Source organism: Podarcis pityusensis (assembly GCF_964106645.2).
Source record: "Podarcis pityusensis genome assembly, chromosome: 17".
In the NCBI taxonomy this organism is placed as follows: domain Eukaryota; kingdom Metazoa; phylum Chordata; class Lepidosauria; order Squamata; family Lacertidae; genus Podarcis; species Podarcis pityusensis.
In genome coordinates, this window is record NC_138042.1 from 11,689,218 (window position 1) to 11,709,350 (window position 20,133).

The window sequence follows — 20,133 nt, forward strand, 5'->3', positions numbered from 1 at the left end:
TTTGTCCTGTACGCTAATTTTATTTATTAAACAATATTCACACACCACTTAATCATAAAGACCTAACTGCGCTTTACACAGAAACAATCTGTAATATTCATCATGATAAAATAAAAAAATGGAAAACAAGTAGATGTAACAAAATGTATCGATATAGAGATGAAGTCAACAGTTTTAGGTAAAAATACATCCAATAAAATTACATGTATTATTAATTATTACTTGTAGCTTTTAACAACTCCCATTGATAATAAGATGGTTGATTTATTTTACGTTTTGAAACACCGTGGAGATAATATCTGGTGGGATTTGTTTACATCATTCCATGCTCAATAAAAACATCTTAAAAGGATATTGTGGCAAATTGGTGTCATTTGGAAGAGCTAAACATCTATCGTGCTTCCTTGTAAGTCTATTGTGGTTTGAGGTTCTGCAGCTTTGATTTGAATTCATTCATTCAGCCCTTCAGATGCTCTTGTTTTTGCCACTTTGAAGGGATATAAGAACAATTTCAAAGCACCTGACTCTTTTTTATCTTGGGAACAAGATTCATACTCAATAGCAGAGTTACTGTTTTTCAAACAGAAGGCTCCAGATCCAATATTTTTCCAAAAGGGTATGAGGTAGCTTAGCAGGACTAGTGAAGACATCAACCTGAGACCCTGGAGAGCTGCTACAATTTGGAATAGACACCAATTGTATGACTCTTTAAAAGGCAGGGTAACACTCCTCAATAAAATATTCTAGTGGTGTTCAGAGTTATGCCTTGTGATGCTGCTAATTTTTCAATTGATGGGAATATTGTGAAGCCTCAAACTCTTCAGCTCACTTGCCTCTGTGCTCCTTCATCAGTTTGTGGGCTGTAGACAGACATTCAATCACAGTGGAATTACATCAATTAAAAGAATACAGAATTTTAATTTACAGTGATGAACTATGCCAAGATGTTGTCTGATTGCTAAAATTTTCGTTCTGTGGAAAATGCAGTTTTGTAAACTGGCTCTAACGTCTCGCTAACTTGGGAGCAGACATTCCCATGATTCCTTGAAAGGGAAATATCAGACTCTGCAGTGTAGACTTGTTGGTCAAGTGAATGTAATAATATGGCTATGGGGTGTTGCGTGTTGAGTCCCACAAGCCACCCCCCAAATAACTCACACTTCACACTTCAATTTTTGTTTAAGGTTTTTGGCATAATTTTGGCCACAACTTTATTCAAATACAAAATACGTGAGTGGTTGCTTAGGCATTGGTTATGACTATCTGTCCTTGCCCTCAGGGACAGAGCTGGCCTTCCGGACACCAACGGAAGCCAGCGTGGGAAACAAGTATTGGGTGAGGATGAAGCTGGGTATCAGACTAACACCTCTCACCCTCATGTTCCGGTGGGGCTTGCCCGGCCCAAGTCCGACTCCGGGGACAAGGACGAAAGAATGGCAAGCCCCTGGATTTCCTTTAACGGAATTCCCATTCGCATCATTTGGAGGGGTAGGCACTTACCCCTCCAAGCACCATTTAACCAATGCCTAACCGCCATGGAGCCCTCAGCTCCCCGCCAACCACTCACAGCCCCAGCCAAGACCTCAGCTTGGCCACCACCGCACCTATCCAAGCCTCATTCCCAGAAGCCGACAGGTGCACCCCATCAGCCCTAAAAAGGGCTGCCGCTTGAAAGGTGATTTCGGGATGAAAAATCACCTCTCCACCCAACTCCAAAATCCTTTTGGAAACAGCAGCATTGATGCGTTTTCTAGCCCTTTCAATGGCTGCTGGGCAACGACTACCCACCCAGGCACGTCGTTGCAATAGCTTGGACCAAAACAATTTCGCTGTGGGCACCATTGCCCGCAGCGTCTCCAGGTCACCCAGGATAGCAGCACGTAGTGAGAAACAGTCCATTGAAACCAGGTCGTTCTCCCCCAGCTGCACCACGATAGCAGCTGGCGGCCCTTCCAAGAGCAGCTGGCTCCGCATCCGTGGCAAAAACTCTGCCCAGCGCATTCCCCTTCTGGATAGCCAGGACAACCGTATGTGGGAAGGAAGACCGAGACCTGGACCCATTCCCGACTGCCGTGCTGCGACACCAGCCCAGTGGATGATGCTGTGCCCCACCATCCATATGCGCACAGTAGCTAGACCTGGGACAAAACGAACAAAAGAAATAGCGTAAGATACCAAACCATTAACGAACATATCCCCTATAGGCATTCGACTTCCAACGACCCAAGTCCTTTATTCTGGCAGCTGACAAGCCCCAATGAGCAGCCGTCGTGGCAGCCCCTATCCTAAAGGAATGGGGGGCGAAATCGCGAGCCGTGCCACCACAGGCCACAATAGCTTTACGCAATACCCTTGCAAATTGGTGCCTAGATAATGGCAACCCATTCTCATGCCGAAGCAGCGGCCCATCCCCTTGCGTTCGCAACGCCAGGTATTTGTTGACATCTTTTACCGGGCAAGGGCCCGCCTCCCCCGTGGCAGGGAGACGAATTAGGGCACCCCTGCCCCCCTGATCCGTCTTTGAATGCCTAATAGTAATTCTCAATTCGGCAGGGGATAGCTGTATGTCCTGGAGTAGAAGGCCCCTTGAACGACCATCTCCGAGATCTTCTACTACTAGCTCACCCACTCTCAACGCTCCAAAAAATGCGATGGAAAAGGCGGCCGAGAACAGGCGAGCCTCATACCCTGACCAACAAACCACCCGGAGCTTTTTACGTAACCTGCTCAGTAAGTCGAAAGAAATGGGGCGCCGGTTAGCCGGCCGAGAGGGGCAAATTCTACCCCAACCTTCCAGTGCCCTGCGAATCACAAACTTCGCGCAAGGGTCCTTATCAAAATATGTCTTACAGAAAAAGGCTATAGCAGCTGCTTGCATTCTAAGTGTCCTGACTGCACGCCCCAATTGAAATAAATGCGCCAAGTATTTCAACACCTGTGAAGAGGTGGGTGGGACCCCAGACGATATACAGTCTGGCTGGTGGATAAATGCCAGGAAATCTGCCCAAGCTTTTTTATAAGATCTCAGGGTAGAAGGGGAAACCGATGCCGCTACTCCCTGAAAAACTAATTGCTGCCAAGGTTCCAGAGATGATCCGGGAAATATTCCGGACGTATCCGCGCCTCTGGAACCAGGAACCTGAACCGCTCCATCTGAAAACGGGACAGAGCATCAGCAATTTCGTTAGACACCCCAGGAATAAAACGTGCCGAAAAAACTATATTACAACGTAAACAATGCAACACAAAGGCCCGCAACAGGGCAGAGACCCTGGGGGAGCGCGATGACAATTTGGCCAGGACATTCACCACTGCTTGGTTATCAGTCCAGAAGCAGACACGACGGTTCCTGAACTCCTCGACCCACAAATGCACTGCCACTGCAATTGGAAAAAACTCGAGAAAAGTTAGGTCACGCGTGATCTCGCCTCCCTGCCACCCAGGTGGCCAACGCTGAGCACACCAGCGACCTTTCCAATAAAGGCCGAAACCTAAGGAACCGGCGGCATCTGATTGCACCTGGAAATCATTATGCAAGTTCAAGGTGTCTTGCCATAATGAAACTCCGTTGAATTCCTCCAGGAATTCCAACCAGATGCGAAGATCAGCCTTCACCTCACTGGAGAGGCGAACCCGATGATGCGGAAACTTCAACCCAGCAGTGAGACGCGCTAGGCGTGAACAGAAGGGGCGCCCAGGAGCCACCACCCTGCAGGCGAAATTCAAGTGCCCCAAAAGCGACTGGAGTTGCCTGAGAGACACTTTTCTCAGAGGAAGCAGTTCCTCTATAACCTTCCTCAAGGCTGCTAACTTGTCCGCAGGGAGGCTAGATGTTTGCTCCACCGTATCCAAAAGGATACCCAGGTAAGTGAGCTGGGTCGAAGGACCCTCTGTCTTGTCAGCGGCGAGCGGGACCCCCAATTCTTGCGTAAGGTCGGCAAAGGCTTGCAACAGCACCAAGCAATCGCCGGTATTGTTCGCAGAAGCCAGTAAAAAATCATCGAGATAATGCGTGACTCCACCCAGTCCAGTTTTAAACTTCAGGGCCCATTCCAAAAATGTGCTAAAAGATTCAAAAGCGGCACACGCTATTGAACAGCCCATAGGCATAGCTTTGTCAAAGTAATAATTGCCCTCAAACTGGAAACCTAGCAGCCAAAAATCATCTGGATGGATTGGCAAAAGGCGAAATGCCAATTCAATATCACATTTTGCCAATAAGGCGCCGTGACCGAACTTCCGAATCATCTTGATCGCTTGATCAAGAGAAGCATACTTCACGGAGCAGAGCTCCGCTGGAATAACGTCATTAACTGACGTACCCTCGGGGTGTGATAGGTTATGAATTAAACGAAATTCACCTGGGGCCTTTTTTGGCACGATACCCAATGGGGATACATGCAAATTGTGAAAGGGGGGTGCGTCAAAGGGACCAGCCATGCGATGCATAGCCACCTCCTTTGCTATTTTCTTGCGGGCGACCTGAGGCAGCTCACGAATTGATTTCTGGTTAGCAGGATTCCGTGCCACGGGAGTCATGGCTACCGGAATCCTAAAGCCAACAGAGAAACCATTGCTCAAATAAACCGCAGCCTCCCTGTTGGGGTAAGACTGGAGCCAGAATTGTAGGACCTGTAAGCGAATAGGAGTGTAAGCCAAGGATGTCAATACATTACTTTCCTGGTGCTGGAGTTGCAGGAGAGGGGGTTGGTTTTGGGCTCTGCTGAGAACCCCCTCTGCCTCCACGAAAGGGCCGCCGGCCACCAAAGCAAGCGGAAGCTGCATGCGCGCCACCGCATCTCTCGCAAATGTGGGCGTACTTACACCCTTGGCGCTGACATGAGCCCTTATTAAAATCCCAGCATAGCATACGGCGGCTAGTTCTAAAAGCCGCCGGCTTGGACTTCTGCTGTTCCAGCACTTTTTTGTCGATGAATGGGGCCACGTGGGTGGTCCACACATCGAGATCCTTACGATCCCAGCGAGCTGACGGAATCCTGGCCGCCCGACGCCTGAAATTCTCATCGTATTTTATTGCCGCCTTTTCACCAGCTTTGGTGAAGGCGGAGCGAACGATGGATAAATAAACAAACAAATGAAGAGATCTCCGTGGATAAGCTGCCACCACTACGCCGGCGAAGACTTGGAAACAATCAAGCCAGTGTTCGAATGTTCTGTCAATTAAAGGGGCACCCGAGCGCTTTTTGGAGAAATTTCCTTTCTCCTGGTCCTCGGAAGGTGGGGCCAATTTAAACATATCTACATAACGGCCGTTCAATATCCTAGACCGCAGCTTCGTCGCCAGGTGTGAACCTGGGATGATATCTCTGGCTGAGTTGGTAGAGACCTTAACGTCTGGTACCAGCACGCCGTCCCTACACTCTTGTACTGCCCCGTACTTCGCCCGGTGAGCATTGGCTCTCCTTTCCCAAGCCCACCTCGGGAGCCCCGAAGCCATTTCGCCGAAACCCCAGTAAAGTTCCATTGAGCCACCCACCTCATCGTCAGAACTAGAAGACGTACCGGTATAAGAGGAAGAAGAGTCCCCCCTTCTGCGTTTGTCATGCTTCCGGGAAGATCTTTTGCGGCGACGTTTTCCGCCCAAAGATCTCCTGGCAGGAACTGGTAGGCTGTCCTCCATGGAGGATCCCGAGTCAAGGTCCGGCTGTGAAGGTCCTGCAGCCACAGAAGAAGATACAACATGTGAGGTGCCCGAACCCGAAGCCACCCCAGCTAAAGGCTGGACAGCCCCGCTCCGACGGGAAGCAGGTGCCGAAGGGGTCTTTCCCCGAGAGGCCCTCCTGGAAGACAGCCTTGTCCTTCGCGGACGTGCACGAGTGGCAGGTAAGTAGGAGGGTTGGGTAAACTGGGGATCCACCCACGCACCACCAACTAACAGCCCTTCTCCCTCATTCCCGCTAGACGGTGATGAGGCTGGCGACGATGGCACCAGCGGCTGAGGTGGCCTTGCAGACGTAGAAGGCCGATTGGAACAACGTTGGAGGAAACCATCCATTTCAGCCGCAAAACGAGACAAGGCCGCTGGATCACCAGCCATGCTTGCCACCAATGACTGAACCCGCCCCGCCGATTGACTCGGGGCAGGTGAGCGCAGTGCCTGGGATGGACCCCTGATAGGCCGTTTTGCAGTGGTAGACTGGCCAGTTCGGGCCGAAGCTTTCTTCGGGGCCATACCTGCTAGTTGGGAAAATCAAATGAAATTAGTGCTCCACAAAGGCCCAGAAACGACCACCACTTTGTCCCTTGAGGAACCAGAATTTAGCAATTAAATAAATTAAGAAAGAGATTGAACTTCAATTGCACTTCCTCAGAGCCGCCAGCAGGGGAGGCAGCTAGCACAGGCCCAGTTAGCGGAAGTGTCCCCTTATCCAAGCAGCCGATGATCAAAACCCTAAAGAAATAAAATCAATTGCGAAACAGCAAGCTATTTAAATTATTATTTATATAAATTGAATGCAATGTCCCGGCCAACCAGCAGGTGGCGCTAAGGAGAACCAAGCCTATCAATTGAGCAGGGGCAGCTGCAATGCCGGCTGGGCCACTGGGGGAGCTCGTGAGCAACGAGCTGCAATTACTCCCCACGGCCACTAGAGGGCCAGCAAGCAACTAGAATGTGAGCACACCCCAGACGTTTCCGCACTCACGAAATGGAGGGCCCGGTGAGTCAGCGCGATAGTCCTGGCCAGAACAGGCCGCGTCGAGGCCTGTAGGCCCTATTTAAGCCACCCACGCCCCCACCACGACTCCCGCGGTGCCTCCGCTGCGCTGCAGGCTCCTGCAGGCAGGCAAGCGAACGCCAGCCGCGCCGCACTAACGTGCCGGATTTTTATCTCCCCAGCCGATCTAAGGACGTCGGGAGCGCGGCGGCAGTTGCTGCGGAGCCGGGAGCCGGAGGCAACAAGCCCCACCGACTGAACACTCCGGTAAGAACGTCCCTTGGGGCGTGGGGGGGGGGCGGGAGGGAAGGTTAGCCCAGCCGCGCTCAGTAGCTCAGCCACGGAGGAAGGCAGGTGAGACGCAGGCACTATTTTGGAGCCAGCACGCGTACACCGCTCCTCAGGGCTCGGTGCGGTGGCGGCGAGCCCTTCCCCCACCCAAGAAAATTACCGGCTCCCACTCTGGTCTTTAGGGACCCGGAGGTGCAGGGAAGGCAAAGCCTCCCCCGGCTGGGGGGGGGGGGATCCCCACCCACAGCCCTTTAACCACTTGGGGTCTAAGAATAAAAGGTGAGTAGGAGGAAAGAAGGAAAGGAATGATTGGAGAGAGATCAGGGAAGTATGGCAGTGGGAGAAGAAGAAGAAAGAAAACCAGGGGTGAATGGGAAGAGTTTAAGAATTAATTAAATAAAGGCCTAATACAACCGTCTGGACCACAAGCTGCTCCTTGATCCGGTTCAAAACGGCCAGGAGGACGTTCCCTCGTCTGGCCCCTGTATTTATAGCCTCTGGCCCCTCCTCCAAATTGCCAAATTAGAACTCCCCAGCAACCCAATTAACCTTTTAGTGCCTGGGTTGCTGACAATTTGCCGAGTCACTGTAGGGTGGCCTGTTTCCCCAACCGCAACACGTGCTCTCTGTTAAGGAGAACACGCTACACAACTATTTTGCTGGTTGCACAATTGTTGTGCCACGCTCTATCTACTGAGGCCGGCTCTACCCTTGGGCAAATGGAGACGGCCTTTTCTCAGGCAGCTGTATGGAGTGATGTTTAAAGGTCATAAAATCATTTGTTCTTTAATTTGCTACTTTAATTTGCCTAATTTACATTATGCATTTTTACGGTCCTGTTATGCATTTTCTGTTTTTATATTGTAAACTGGCCTGTGATATTCAGTTGAAGGACATAAATTTAATAAATAAGAAAAATAAATAATAATTTTATGAACAAGTAATTCCCCCCATATTTTTATATGAAAAGTCAGCTGTTGAGCACTGTTGCAATCTGTAACACCTTTAAAGTTCATTTTCAGATTCTACATCAATGGGAAGAGAAAATCATACAGTGGTGACAGAATTTATCCTTGCTGGATTTTCCAATTTCCCAGAACTGCAGATTCCATTGTTTCTGGTGTTCTCTCTAATTTACCTGATAACTTTGATGGCAAATATAATCATCATCACTACGATATGTCTTAACCGCAGCCTCCACATCCCCATGTACTTCTTCCTCTCCATCCTCTCCTTCTCAGAAATCTGCTACTCACTTGTCATTATCCCCAATATGCTTGCAAATCTTCTAAGAGAAAAGAAGACCATTTCCTTCATTGGCTGTGCTACTCAGATGTACATTTTCCTGGGCTTTGCATTCACAAATTGTTTTCTTCTAGCAGTGATGGGGTATGACCGATATGTCTCCATATGCAAACCTTTACGTTATCAGATATTGATGAATCAAAGACTCTGCACCAAGCTGGTGGCTTGTTCAGCAACAACTGGATTTCTTTTTTCCACCTCAGAGACTATAATCATATTTACCTTGCCTTTCTGTGGGCCAAATAAAGTTAAGCACTTCTTTTGTGAAATAGAACCTTTGCTTGAATTAGCCTGCGGCCGAAATTACATAGGTGAAATCGTCATTTTCATTATTTGTGTTTTGGTTATAATTTGTGCATTCCTGTTCATCCTTCTCTCATACATTTTAATTGCAAACACTGTCTTGAAAATCCCCACAACGGCTGGGAAGCGTAAAGCCTTTTCCACTTGTGCCTCCCATCTTATTGTGGTCGTGGTGCACTTTGGGTGTGCTGGCATTATCCATTTCGGGCCCAAAAACAGTTACACGCTAGATGAGACGACTTTTATTTCTGTCTCTTACACAATGGTGACTCCGTTGTTGAACCCCTTGGTGTACAGCCTGAGAAACAAAGATGTCCAAATAGCGCTTAAGAAATCACTTGGCAAAAGCTCCTGCACCCAAAGAATGTGAAAATTAAGCGTTATCCACTTTGAAGAGGAATTATGAAACCCAACAAATGCTGTATCTGTAGTTTAATGGACAAAGAACACCTCAAATAGTATTGTAGCTTTTTCTCATCTTTTTAAAAATTCATCTGTATATGGAATGTTCACTTGGAAAAATGTGGCCTTGCTTTAGCATTTACAGACAACTTTGATTTTCTCTTTAGTACATCACTGGAAAATAAATTGGGTTGTGGGAATTTTCTCATAAATGAACCTGTAATCATTCAGCCCCGCAACAAAGGAAATGTTTCCAAAGATTACTGTTGTTTTCTCCCAAATCCTAGCCCTCATTTTCTCTACCAATCATTCACGCAGAACTATTTCAAGCTCATATAGTGCTGAGACTGAAGTGTCAAAATTGTTCCTGTTGAATGGCTGGTACCAGTACATACCCTGGCCGAGGCTCCTCTTGTCTGCCATTTAACCCTCTCTCTTCGTAACTGCTTCCTTCACTGGGAGCTGGCTCATTCATGACACGTCCCTTGCTACTCTAAGATTCTATGATTCCAACAACAGCAATGGAAAAAAGAACCATTCATGCAATGCTGCTGAAAACGTAGGTGCCCAAGCCAGGTGTTTACTATATAATATCATCTATATAATACCATATAATATCAACTAAACATATGGAGAAGTGACATAACTTCTATATATGTTTATTTGGGCTATGGGACGGTTGATGCTTGTTAGGCTCAGCATTGCCAAAAGATAGAAAGAGGTACCAAATGGAATAGAAACATTCCGTTTTTGTCTCCCTGCGGCTAAATCCTCTCTGGCATGTTAGGTATTCAGAGAGAGCAATTTCCCATAACCTTCCAAACCAACAATACCGGGATTGGGATCTCGATTTCCAGTGACTAGCAATGGAGATTTTAGCTGCCGTTAAGAAATTAAATACTAGAGGTTAGTGGTGAATGGTTGGTTTGTATTGCTTTCTAGAGAAAGTAATGCCAAATCTGGATCCATTGCCGAGGTTGAATCCACAATAATAGAAATTAGATTGAACACTTGGGTCCAGAAGTCATTGAAAATGCAGATATTGCCATGAAATTATTTAGTATCCTCTGCAAAGGATAAGGGGCTTAGCTTGGATTGTGGAGCATCAGTAATATATAATCTGTGAAAATATTCAGTTTACGATCATCTCCTTGAACCCTGATGTCTTCAGTACCCTTGTGAGATGTTAAGTTTTGTGAGATGGAATTTTCCCTGCCTTTTTGACAATGGGTGTGGCTTAGCCCAGAGCCATTTGTCCTGTATGCTATTTTTATTTATTAAACAATATTCACACACCACTTAATCAGAGAGACCACACTGCTCTTTACACAGAAAAAGTCTGTAATATTCATCATAATAAAATAAAAAAATTGAAAACAAGTAGACATAATAAAATGTATCGCTATAGAGATGAAGTCCACAGTTTTAGGAAAAAATACACCCAATAAAATTATATGTATTGTTAATTATTACTTGTAGCTTTTAACAACTCCCTTTGATAATAAGACGGTTGATTTATTTTACGTTTTGAAACACCGTGGAGATAATATCTGGTGGGATTCATAAACTTGTTTACATCATTCCATGCTCAATAAAAACATCATAAAAAGGATATTGTGGCAAATTGGTGTCATTTGGAAGAGCTCAACATCCATCGTGCTTCCTTGTAAGTCTATTGTGGTTTGAGGTTCTGCAGCTTTGATTTGAATTCATTCATTCAGCCCTTCAGATGCTCTTGTCTTTGCCACTTTGAAGGGAAATAAGAAAAATTTCAAAGCACCTGACTCTTTTTTATCTTGGGAACAAGATTCATATTCAATGGCAGAGTTACTGTTTTTCATGCACAACGCTCCATATCCAATATTTTCCGGAAGGGGTATGAGGTAGCTTAGCAGGACTTGTGAAGACTGCAACCTGAGACGCTGCAGAGGTGCTACAATTTGGAGTAGACACTGACTGCATGACTCTTTAAAAGGCAGCTTAAGATAGGCATGCTCCTCAATAAAATATTCTAGTGGTGTTCAGAGTTATGCCTTGTGATGCTGCTAATTTTTCAATTGACAGGAATATTGTGAAGCCTCAAACTTCAGCTCACTTGCCTCTATGCTCCTTCATCAGTTTGTGGGCTGTAGCCAGACATTCATCCACAGTGGAAGTACATCAATTAAAAGAATACAGAATTTTAATCTATGGTGATGAACTATGCCAAGATGTTGTATGATTGGTAAAATTTTAGTTCTGTGGAAAATGCAGTTTTGTAAACTGGCTCTAATGCCTCACTAACTTGGGAGCAGACATTCCCAGGATTCCTTGAAAGGGAGATATCAGACATTCAACTCTGCAGTGTAGACTTGTTGGTCAAGTGAATGTAATAATATGTCTAAGGGGTGACACAATTATGTTGCTGGTTGCTCAACTGTTGTGCCAGGCTCTATCTACTGAGGCCGGCTCTACCATTGGGCAAATGGAGGTGGCCTTTTCTCAGGCAGCTGTATGGAGTGATGTTTAAGGCACATCAAATGGCTTTTTTAGAAATTTGTTATTATTGCATTTTTACGATCACTTTATGCATTTTGTGTTTTTATGTTGTAAAGTGGCCTGTGATAGTCAACTGAAGGGCAGTACATAAATTTAATAAAGAGCAAAAAATTAAAAAATCATTTTATGAACAAGCCTCTCCCCAAGTATTTTTATATTAAACATCAGCTGACGAACACTGTTGAAATCTGTAATATGTTTAAAGTTTATTTTCAGATGCTGCATCAATGGCAAGAGAAAATCAAACAGTGGTGACAGAATTTATCCTTGTTGGGTTTTCCAATTTCCCAAAATCCACCTGACAGATACCTCATCCACCCACGTTTTACCTGCTTCTCCACAAGAATATAAATGGGGGACAGAAGCCTTACTGAAATCAAGACACACTATATCCATAGCATTCTCCTGATCCACCATGCTTGTAACTCTGTCAAAAAATTAAATGGGATTCGTCTGGCATGACTTGTTTACCAGAAACCCATGCTGGGTCTTAGTAATCACAGAATCTTTTCTATGTGCTCACAGACAAATGGTTTTATTATCTGTTCTAAGACCTTTCCTGGTATCGATGTCAAGCTCACAGGTCAGTAGCTACCTGGGTCTTCTCCACCACCACTTTTGAAGATCAGGACAACATTTGCCTGCCTCCTCTGCACGGGGACCTAATCTGTTCTTCAATAATTCTCAAAGGTTATAGATTATAGATATATAGAGGCTCTGAAATAAAATCTTTTAGTACCTTCGGGACGAGCTCATGAGGCCCTGCAATTTTGAATTAGGTTTTCCACCTTTTCTCTGTCACTCAATAGCATTTCTCCATCATCTCCATACAGAGGACGTACTACTTGCTTGTTCTTCCTCATGCTTTGAACATAGCCAAAGAAACCTTTATGATTTTTATATTTAACCTCTTGCAATCAGGAGTTCATCCAGAGCTTGGGCTACCTGATCTTCTCCCTGCAACTGTTGGCTGTTCATGTACACTTTTTATTCATGATTTCTCCTTCCTTCCATTTCTTACGTATGCTCTTCTTACACCTTGGGCTCATCTGTAAGCACCCTGTGCAACCAAATCCATTTCTTTAGATGATTTTGATTCTTTACTAGATTTTCAGTTTTACCATACTTCATGGAAATCATTCTGAAATCTCTCAGTAATGAACCAGCCCCAAATCTTCACAGTGCTTCTGAGGATATTAGAAAGTGCTAGCATTGTACTTATGGATTGAACTTTCCTCACCTTTTAGACTTTGGGTTTTTTATTTATTAAACAATATTCACATTACCTGTGAATTTAAGAAATCCTATTGATAACATGATGGTTGACTTACTTTAAGTTTTTCTGGTGGGATTTAGAAACTTGTTTACATTATTCCATGCTCAGAAAAAACATTGTAAAAAGGATAGTGTGGCAAACTGCTGTCATTTGGAACACCAAACCTTCTTCCTTTGTAAGAATTATTTGGTATATATATATTTTTTCGGCTTGATAACTGAAGAGGTTTATTGTGTTTTGAGGTTCTGCTGGTTTTATTTGAACTGCAGAATGGTTTAGTCATTCAAATGACACTTTAAAGGGAGATAAGAACAGTTTCAAAGCACCTGACTCTTTTTATCTCGGGCACAAGCTTCATTCTCAAAGGCAGGGTTACTGCTTTGCATGCAGAAGGCTCCAGATCCAATATTTTTCTAAATGTGTATGAGGTTGCTTGGCAGGACTAGTGAAGACATCAACCTGAGACCCTGGAGAGCTGCTACAATTTGGAATAGACACTGACTGCATGAAAAGGCAGGCATGATCCTCAGGAAAAGATTCTAGTGGTGTTGAGAGTTATGTTTTGGGATGCTGTTAATTTTGCAATTGACAGGAATATGGTGAAGTCTCAAACTCTTCAGCTCACTTGCCTCTGTGCTCCTTCATCAGTTTATGGGCTGTAGCCAGACATTCATTCACAGCAGGGCTTCTCCAATTATAAGAATCCAAAATTTTAATTTACGGTGATGAACTATGCCAAGATGTTTTCTGATTGCTAAAATTTTATTTCTCAAGGAAATGCAGTTTTGTAAACTGGATCTAATACCTCACAAACTTGGAAGCAGACATTTTATGAGTGCATTTCCCCCAAGTATTTTTTTTTTATAAAACATCAGGTATGACCACTGTTGGAATCTGTAACACCTTTAAAGTTTATTTTCAGATCCTGCATCAATGGGAAGAGAAAATCAAACAATAGTGACAGAATTTATCCTTGCTGGATTTTCCAATTTCCCAGACCTGAAGATTCCATTGTTTCTGGTGTTCTCTCTAATCTACCTGATGACTTTGATGGGAAATATAATCATCATCACTGCGATACGGCTTAACCGCAGCCTCCACATCCCCATGTACTTCTTCCTCTCCATCCTCTCCTTCTCAGAAATCTGCTACACACTCGTCATTATCCCCAATATGCTTGCAAATCTTCTAAGAGAAAAGAAGACCATTTCCTTCATTGGCTGTGCTACTCAGATGTGCATTTTCCTGGGCTTTGGGTGCACAGATTGTTTTCTTCTAGCAGTGATGGGGTATGACCGATATGTCTCCATATGCAAACCTTTACGTTATCAGATTCTGATGAATCAAAGACTCTGCACCAAGCTGGTGGCTTGTTCAGTATCACTTGCATTTATTTTTTCTACATCAGAGACTATAATCATATTTACTTTGCCTTTCTGTGGGCCAAATGAACTTAAGCACTACTTGTGTGATTTAGCACCATTGCTTGAATTAGCCTGTGGCCGTAACTACATAGGAGAAATTGTTATTTTCATTATTTGTGTTTTGGTTGTAATTTGTTCATTCTTGTTCATCCTTCTCTCGTACATTTTAATTGCAAACACTGTCTTGAAAATCCCCACAATGGCTGGGAAGCGAAAAGCCTTTTCCACTTGTGCCTCCCATCTTATCGTGGTCGTGGTGCACTTTGGGTGTGCTGGCATTATCTATTTAGGGCCCAAATCTAGTTACACGCTAGATGAGACGACTTTTATTTCTGTCTCTTACACAATGGTGACTCCCTTGTTGAACCCCTTGGTGTACAGCCTGAGAAACAAAGATGTCCAGATAGCACTTAAGAAATCGCTTGGCAAAAGCTCCTGCACCCAAAGAATGTGAAAATTAAGCGTTATCCACTTTGAAGAGGAATTATGAAACCCAACAAATGCTGTATCTGTAGTTTAATGGACAAAGAACACCTCAAATAGTATTGTAGCTTTTTCTCATCTTTTAAAAAATTCATCTGTATATGGAATGTTCACTTGGAAAAATGTGGCCTTGTTTTAGCATTTACAAACAACTTTGATTTTCTCTTTAGTGCATCACTGGAAAATAAATTGGGTTTTCGGAATTTTCGCATACATTAACCTGTAATCATTCAGCCCCGCAACAAAGGAAACGTTTCTAAAAATTACTATTGTTTTCTCCCAAATCCTAGCCCTCATTTTCACTACCAAACATTCATGCAGAACTATTTCAAGCTCATATAGTGCTGAGACTGAAGTGTGAAAATTGTTCTTGTTGGGGTCAGGTTGGTGTCCATTTCTGCTTATCTTTGGTACGTAATTATTTCTGCCCTTCCTTGTCCCCAGTAATGGCTATTTTTAAAGAGGGGATCATATATGTTGCGTTTTCAAAGGTTGGAATTCATGTAACCAAACACACTTGATTTCTGCTCTTTTGCTTTCATGTGATTTGTTCTGACATTTGCTTTCTGTAACGTGTCAGCAAGGACGTAACAATATATTGTATATAAAACGGAGCATTGCAATTTTTTGATATGCATTTATCTTAGCATTCATATTTATATAATTTAAACCTGACGCTTTAATTACTTTCAGAAACATGTCAAAAGAAAGGCTATAACATGTTATTTGCCCATTACTTAATTAGATGTGTAATTTGATATGTAATTTGCAGTGCTATCATGTCTGAGTGGACCCCTCACCCCCTGATTTTCCTGCATTGGACCACAGGAGGTTTTTGTCCTTCAGCTGGCATTCCAGAATAATGAAGCTGCCAGGCTGATTTTCCTTTTCTCAGAAAATATGCAATATCTGAAACAAGATCCAGCATGATCCAGTAGTGTGGAAGGGGTGCAATTCTACTGTATGGTGTGGTTGGGAGGGAATAATCTGAATGGTGTCCATTTTTCAGCACCTTTTCTGCACAGAGTCTGAGCAGAGCAAGCAAGCTGTTATCTGGTGAGAATGGGAATGGCAGGCAGTATTGAAAGAAGTTACTGGATTAATTGGGGTTTTGTGTGTGTGTGTGTGTGTGTGTGTGTGTGTGTAAGAGGAATTCTCCCGTATGCGAAGACAGGCTCTGGCAGATTGAGCTAATGAGATCAATAGTGGGTCCAACAGCCAAGAAGGCAGTTTCTGCCACAGGAGTCCCTTTATAGCAGGAAGTGTGAGGACCTTGGCCTTGCCCCCTAGGTCAGCTGGAAAGGCCTTATAAGGGAGTAGGCCCTGTATTTATTTTATGTATGTATTTATGTATTTTAAGAGAGCCAGTGTTGTGTATTGGTTAAGAGCAGTAGACTTGTAATCTGGGGAACTGGGTTCACATCTCCGCTCCTCCACATGCAGCTGCTGGGTGACCTTGGGCTAGTCACACTTCTCTGAAGTCTCTCAGCCCCACTCACCTCACAGAGTGTTTGTTGTGGGGGAGGAAGGGAAAGGAGAATGTTAGCCGCTTTGAGACTCCTTTGGGTAGTGATAAAGTGGGATATCAAATCCAAACTCCTCCTCCTCCTCCTCCTCCTCCTCCTCCTTCTTCTTCTTCTATCCTCCCCACAGCCGATGGTGACCCTTGGGTCCCTTACAAATCTTTGATTCTATGATTCCAACAACAACCATGGGGGGGGGGGACCGTTAATGAAATGCAGCTCAAAATGTAGATTCCCAAGACAGGTGTTTACCATATAATATCAACTGTGACTGACAGAATTTCACCATAGGTTTATTTGGGCTATGGGATGGGATGCTTGTTAGGCTCAGCATTGCCAAAAGATGGAAAGACCTACCAAATGGAATAGAAACACTGTTTTTGTCTCCCTGACGCTAAGCCCTCTCTGGCATGTTAGATGTTCAGAGAGCACAGTTTCCCATAACCTTCCTTAACCAACAATCTTGGGATGGGGATCTGGATTTCCAGTGACTAGAAATGGAGATTTTAGCTGCTGCTTAGAACATAAATACAGTGGTACCTCAGGTTAATCATGCGCCGCCGGAGCACAATTTCTGTTCTCATCCTGAAGCAAAGTTCTTAACCTGATACACTGTTTCTGGGTTAGCGGACTCTGTAACCTGAAGCTTATGTAACCTGAGGTACCACTGTACAAGAGGATAGTGGTCAATGCTTGGGTTGTATTACTTTCAAGAGAAAGTAATGCCAAATCTGGATCCATTGCTGAGGTTTGATGCACGATAATAGAAATTAGATTGAACACCTGGGTCCAGAAGTCATTTAGAATGCAGATACTGCCATGAAATCATTTAGTATCCTCTGCAAAGGAAAAGGGGCTTAGCTTGGATTATGGAGCATCAGTAAAATATAATCTGTGAAAATATTCAGTTTCTGTTCATCTCCTTGAACCCTGATGTCTTCAGTGCCTTGTGAGATGTTAGGTGTTGTGCTAGCATTGTACTTGTAGATGGACATTTCCCTGCCTATATGGCAATGGGTGTGGCTTACCCCAGAGCCATTTGTCCTGTATGCTATTTTCATTTATTAAACAATATTCACACACCACTTAATCATAAAGATCTAAGTGCGCTTTACACAGAAACAATCTGTAATATTTATCATGATAAAATAAAAAATGGAAAACAAGTAGATGTAACAAAATGTATCGATATAGAGATGAAGTCAACAGCTTTAGAAAAAAAATACACCCAATAAAATTATATGTATTGTTAATTATTACTTGTAGATTCTAACAACTCCCATTGATAATAAGATGGTTGATTTATTTTACGTTTTGAAACACCGTAGAGATAATATCTGGTGGGATTTGTTTACATCATTCCATGCTCAATAAAAACATCATAAAAAGGATATTGTGGCAAATTGGTGTCATTTGGAAGAGCTCAACATACATCGTGCTTCCTTGTAAGTCTATTGTGGTTTGAGGTTCTGCAGCTTTGATTTGAATTCATTCATTCAGCCCTTCAGATGCTCTTGTCCTTGCCACTTTGAAGGGATATAAGAACAATTTCGAAGCACCTGACTCTTTTTTATCTTGGCCACAAGATTCATATTCAATGGCAGAGTTACTGTTTTTCATACAGAAGGCTCCAGATCCAATATTTTTCCAAAAGGGTATGAGGTAGCTTAGCAGGACTAGTGAAGACATCAACCTGAGACCCTGGAGAGGTGCTACAATTTGGAACAGACACTGACTGCATGACTCTATAAAGGGCAGCTTAAGATAGGCATGCTCCTCAGTTTTCTAGTGGTGTTCAGAGTTATGACTTGTGATGCTGTTAATTTTGCAATTGACAGGAATATTTTGAAGCCTCAAACTCTTCAGCTCACTTGCCTCTGTGCTCCTTCATCAGTTTGTGGGCTGTAGCCAGACATTTATTCACTGTGGAATTCCATCAATTAAAAGAATACAGAATTTTAATCTATGGTGATGAACTATGCCAAAATGTTGTCTGATTGCTAAAATTTTAGTTCGATGCAAAATGCAGTTTTGTAAACTGGCCTCACTAACTTGGGAGCAGACATTCCCAGGATTCCTCGAAAGGGAGATATCAGACATTCAACTCTGCAGTGTAGACTTATTGGTCAAGTGAATGTAATAATTGGTCTAAGGGGTGACACAATGAGGTTGCTGGTTGCTGAAGTGTTGTGCTAGGCTCTGTCTACTGAGGCCGGCTCTACCATTGGGCAAATGGAGGCAGCCTTTTCTCACGCAGCTGTATGGAGTGATGTTTAAGGCACATCAAATGGCTTGTTCTTTAATGTGTTATTATTGCATTTTTACGATCACGTTATGCATTTTCTGTTTTTATGTTGTAAACTGGCCTATGATAGTCAGCTGAAGGGCAGTACATAAATTTAATAAAGAACAAAAAATAAACAAAAAAAATCATTTTATGAACAAGCATCTCCCTCAGTATTTTTGTATTAAACATCAGCTGACGAGCACTGTTGCAATCTGTAACATCTTTAAAGTTCATTTTCAGATTCTACATCAATGGGAAGAGAAAATCATACAATAGTGACAGAATTTATCCTTGTTGGGTTTTCCAATTTCCCAGACCTGCAGGTTATGTTGTTTCTGGTGTTCTCTCTTATGTTCCTGGTTACTTTGATGGGAAATATAATCATCATCACTACGATACGGCTTAACCGCAGCCTCCACATCCCCATGTACTTCTTCCTCTCCATCCTCTCCTTCTCAGAAATCTGCTACTCACTGGTCATTATCCCCAATATGCTTGCAAATCTTCTAAGAGAGAAGACGACCATTTCCTTCATTGGCTGTGTTACTCAGATGTTCCTTTTCCTGGGCTTTGCATGCACAAATTGTATGCTTCTAGCAGTGATGGGGTATGACCGATATGTCTCCATATGCAAACCGTTACGTTATCAGATTCTGATGAATCAAAGACTCTGCGCCAAGCTGGTGGCTTGTTCAGCAACAACTGGATTTCTTTTTTCCACCTCAGAGACTATAATCATATTTACCTTGCCTTTCTGTGGACCAAATAAACTTAAGCACTTCTTTTGTGATTTATCACCTTTGCTTGAATTAGCCTGTGGCCGAAACTACATCGGGGAAATTGTCATTACCCTTATTTGTGTTTTGGCTGTAATTTGTTCATTCTTGTTCATCCTTCTCTCATACATTTTAATTGCAAACACTGTCTTGAAAATCCCCACAACGGCTGGGAAGCGAAAAGCCTTTTCCACTTGTGCCTCCCATCTTATCGTGGTCGTAGTGCACTTTGGGTGTGCTTGCATTATCTACTTAAGGCCCAAATCCAGTTACACGCTAGATCAGACTATTTTTATTTCTGTCTCTTACACAATGGTGACTCCGTTGTTGAACCCCTTGGTGTACAGCCTGAGAAACAAAGATGTTCAAATAGCACTTAAGAAATCCCTTGGCAAAAGCTCCTGCACCCAAAGAATATGAAAATTAAGCGCTATCCACTTTGAAGAGGAATTATGAAACCCAACAATTATGTGTAGTTGATGGACAAAGAATGCCTCAAATAGTATTGTAGCTTTTTCTCATCTTTTTAAAAATTCATGTGTATATGGAATATTCACTTGGAAAAATGTGGCCTTGCTTTAGCAGTTACAAACAACTTTGATTTTCTCTTTAGTACATCACTGGAAAATAAATCGGGTTGTGGGAATTTTCTCATAAATGAACCTGTAATCATTCAGCCCTGCAACAAAGGAAACTTTTCTAAAGATTACTGTTGTTTTCTCCCAAATCCTAGCCCACATTTTCTCTACCAATCATTCACGCAGAACTATTTCATTTTTTTTATAAGATATTTATTAAGATTTTCAAGATATTACAAAATGAAAAAATAAAAAATAAAAATACAGAAT

At 43.4% G+C, this 20,133-nt stretch overlaps 4 protein-coding genes across 4 annotated transcripts; 3 read left to right on the top strand and 1 right to left on the bottom strand.

The window, feature by feature from the left end:
* Nucleotides 1-1,131: 1,131 nt before the first annotated feature.
* Nucleotides 1,132-6,220, bottom strand: LOC308466629 (uncharacterized protein). Its single transcript, XM_080987524.1, has 2 exons — nucleotides 5,524-6,220; nucleotides 1,132-2,138 (listed from the first exon to the last, which is right to left on the bottom strand). The coding sequence occupies exons 1-2, from the start codon at nucleotides 6,191-6,193 to the stop codon at nucleotides 1,564-1,566; spliced, it is 1,245 nt and encodes a 414-aa protein (XP_080843650.1). The 5' UTR covers nucleotides 6,194-6,220; the 3' UTR covers nucleotides 1,132-1,563.
* Nucleotides 6,221-7,923: 1,703 nt separating this feature from the next.
* Nucleotides 7,924-9,296, top strand: LOC308466544 (olfactory receptor 10R2-like). The gene has a single exon (XM_080987368.1). It carries the CDS (start codon nucleotides 8,002-8,004, stop codon nucleotides 8,944-8,946), a length of 945 nt encoding a protein of 314 aa, XP_080843494.1. The 5' UTR covers nucleotides 7,924-8,001; the 3' UTR covers nucleotides 8,947-9,296.
* Nucleotides 9,297-13,680: 4,384 nt separating this feature from the next.
* Nucleotides 13,681-15,127, top strand: LOC308466105 (olfactory receptor 10T2-like). Its single transcript, XM_080986639.1, has one exon. It carries the CDS (start codon nucleotides 13,726-13,728, stop codon nucleotides 14,668-14,670), a length of 945 nt encoding a protein of 314 aa, XP_080842765.1. The 5' UTR covers nucleotides 13,681-13,725; the 3' UTR covers nucleotides 14,671-15,127.
* A 3,553-nt stretch (nucleotides 15,128-18,680) lies between these two features.
* On the top strand, nucleotides 18,681-20,035 carry LOC308467060 (olfactory receptor 10T2-like). The gene has a single exon (XM_080988438.1). The coding sequence runs from the start codon at nucleotides 18,761-18,763 to the stop codon at nucleotides 19,703-19,705; it is 945 nt and encodes a 314-aa protein (XP_080844564.1). The 5' UTR covers nucleotides 18,681-18,760; the 3' UTR covers nucleotides 19,706-20,035.
* The last annotated feature ends 98 nt before the right edge of the window (nucleotides 20,036-20,133 follow it).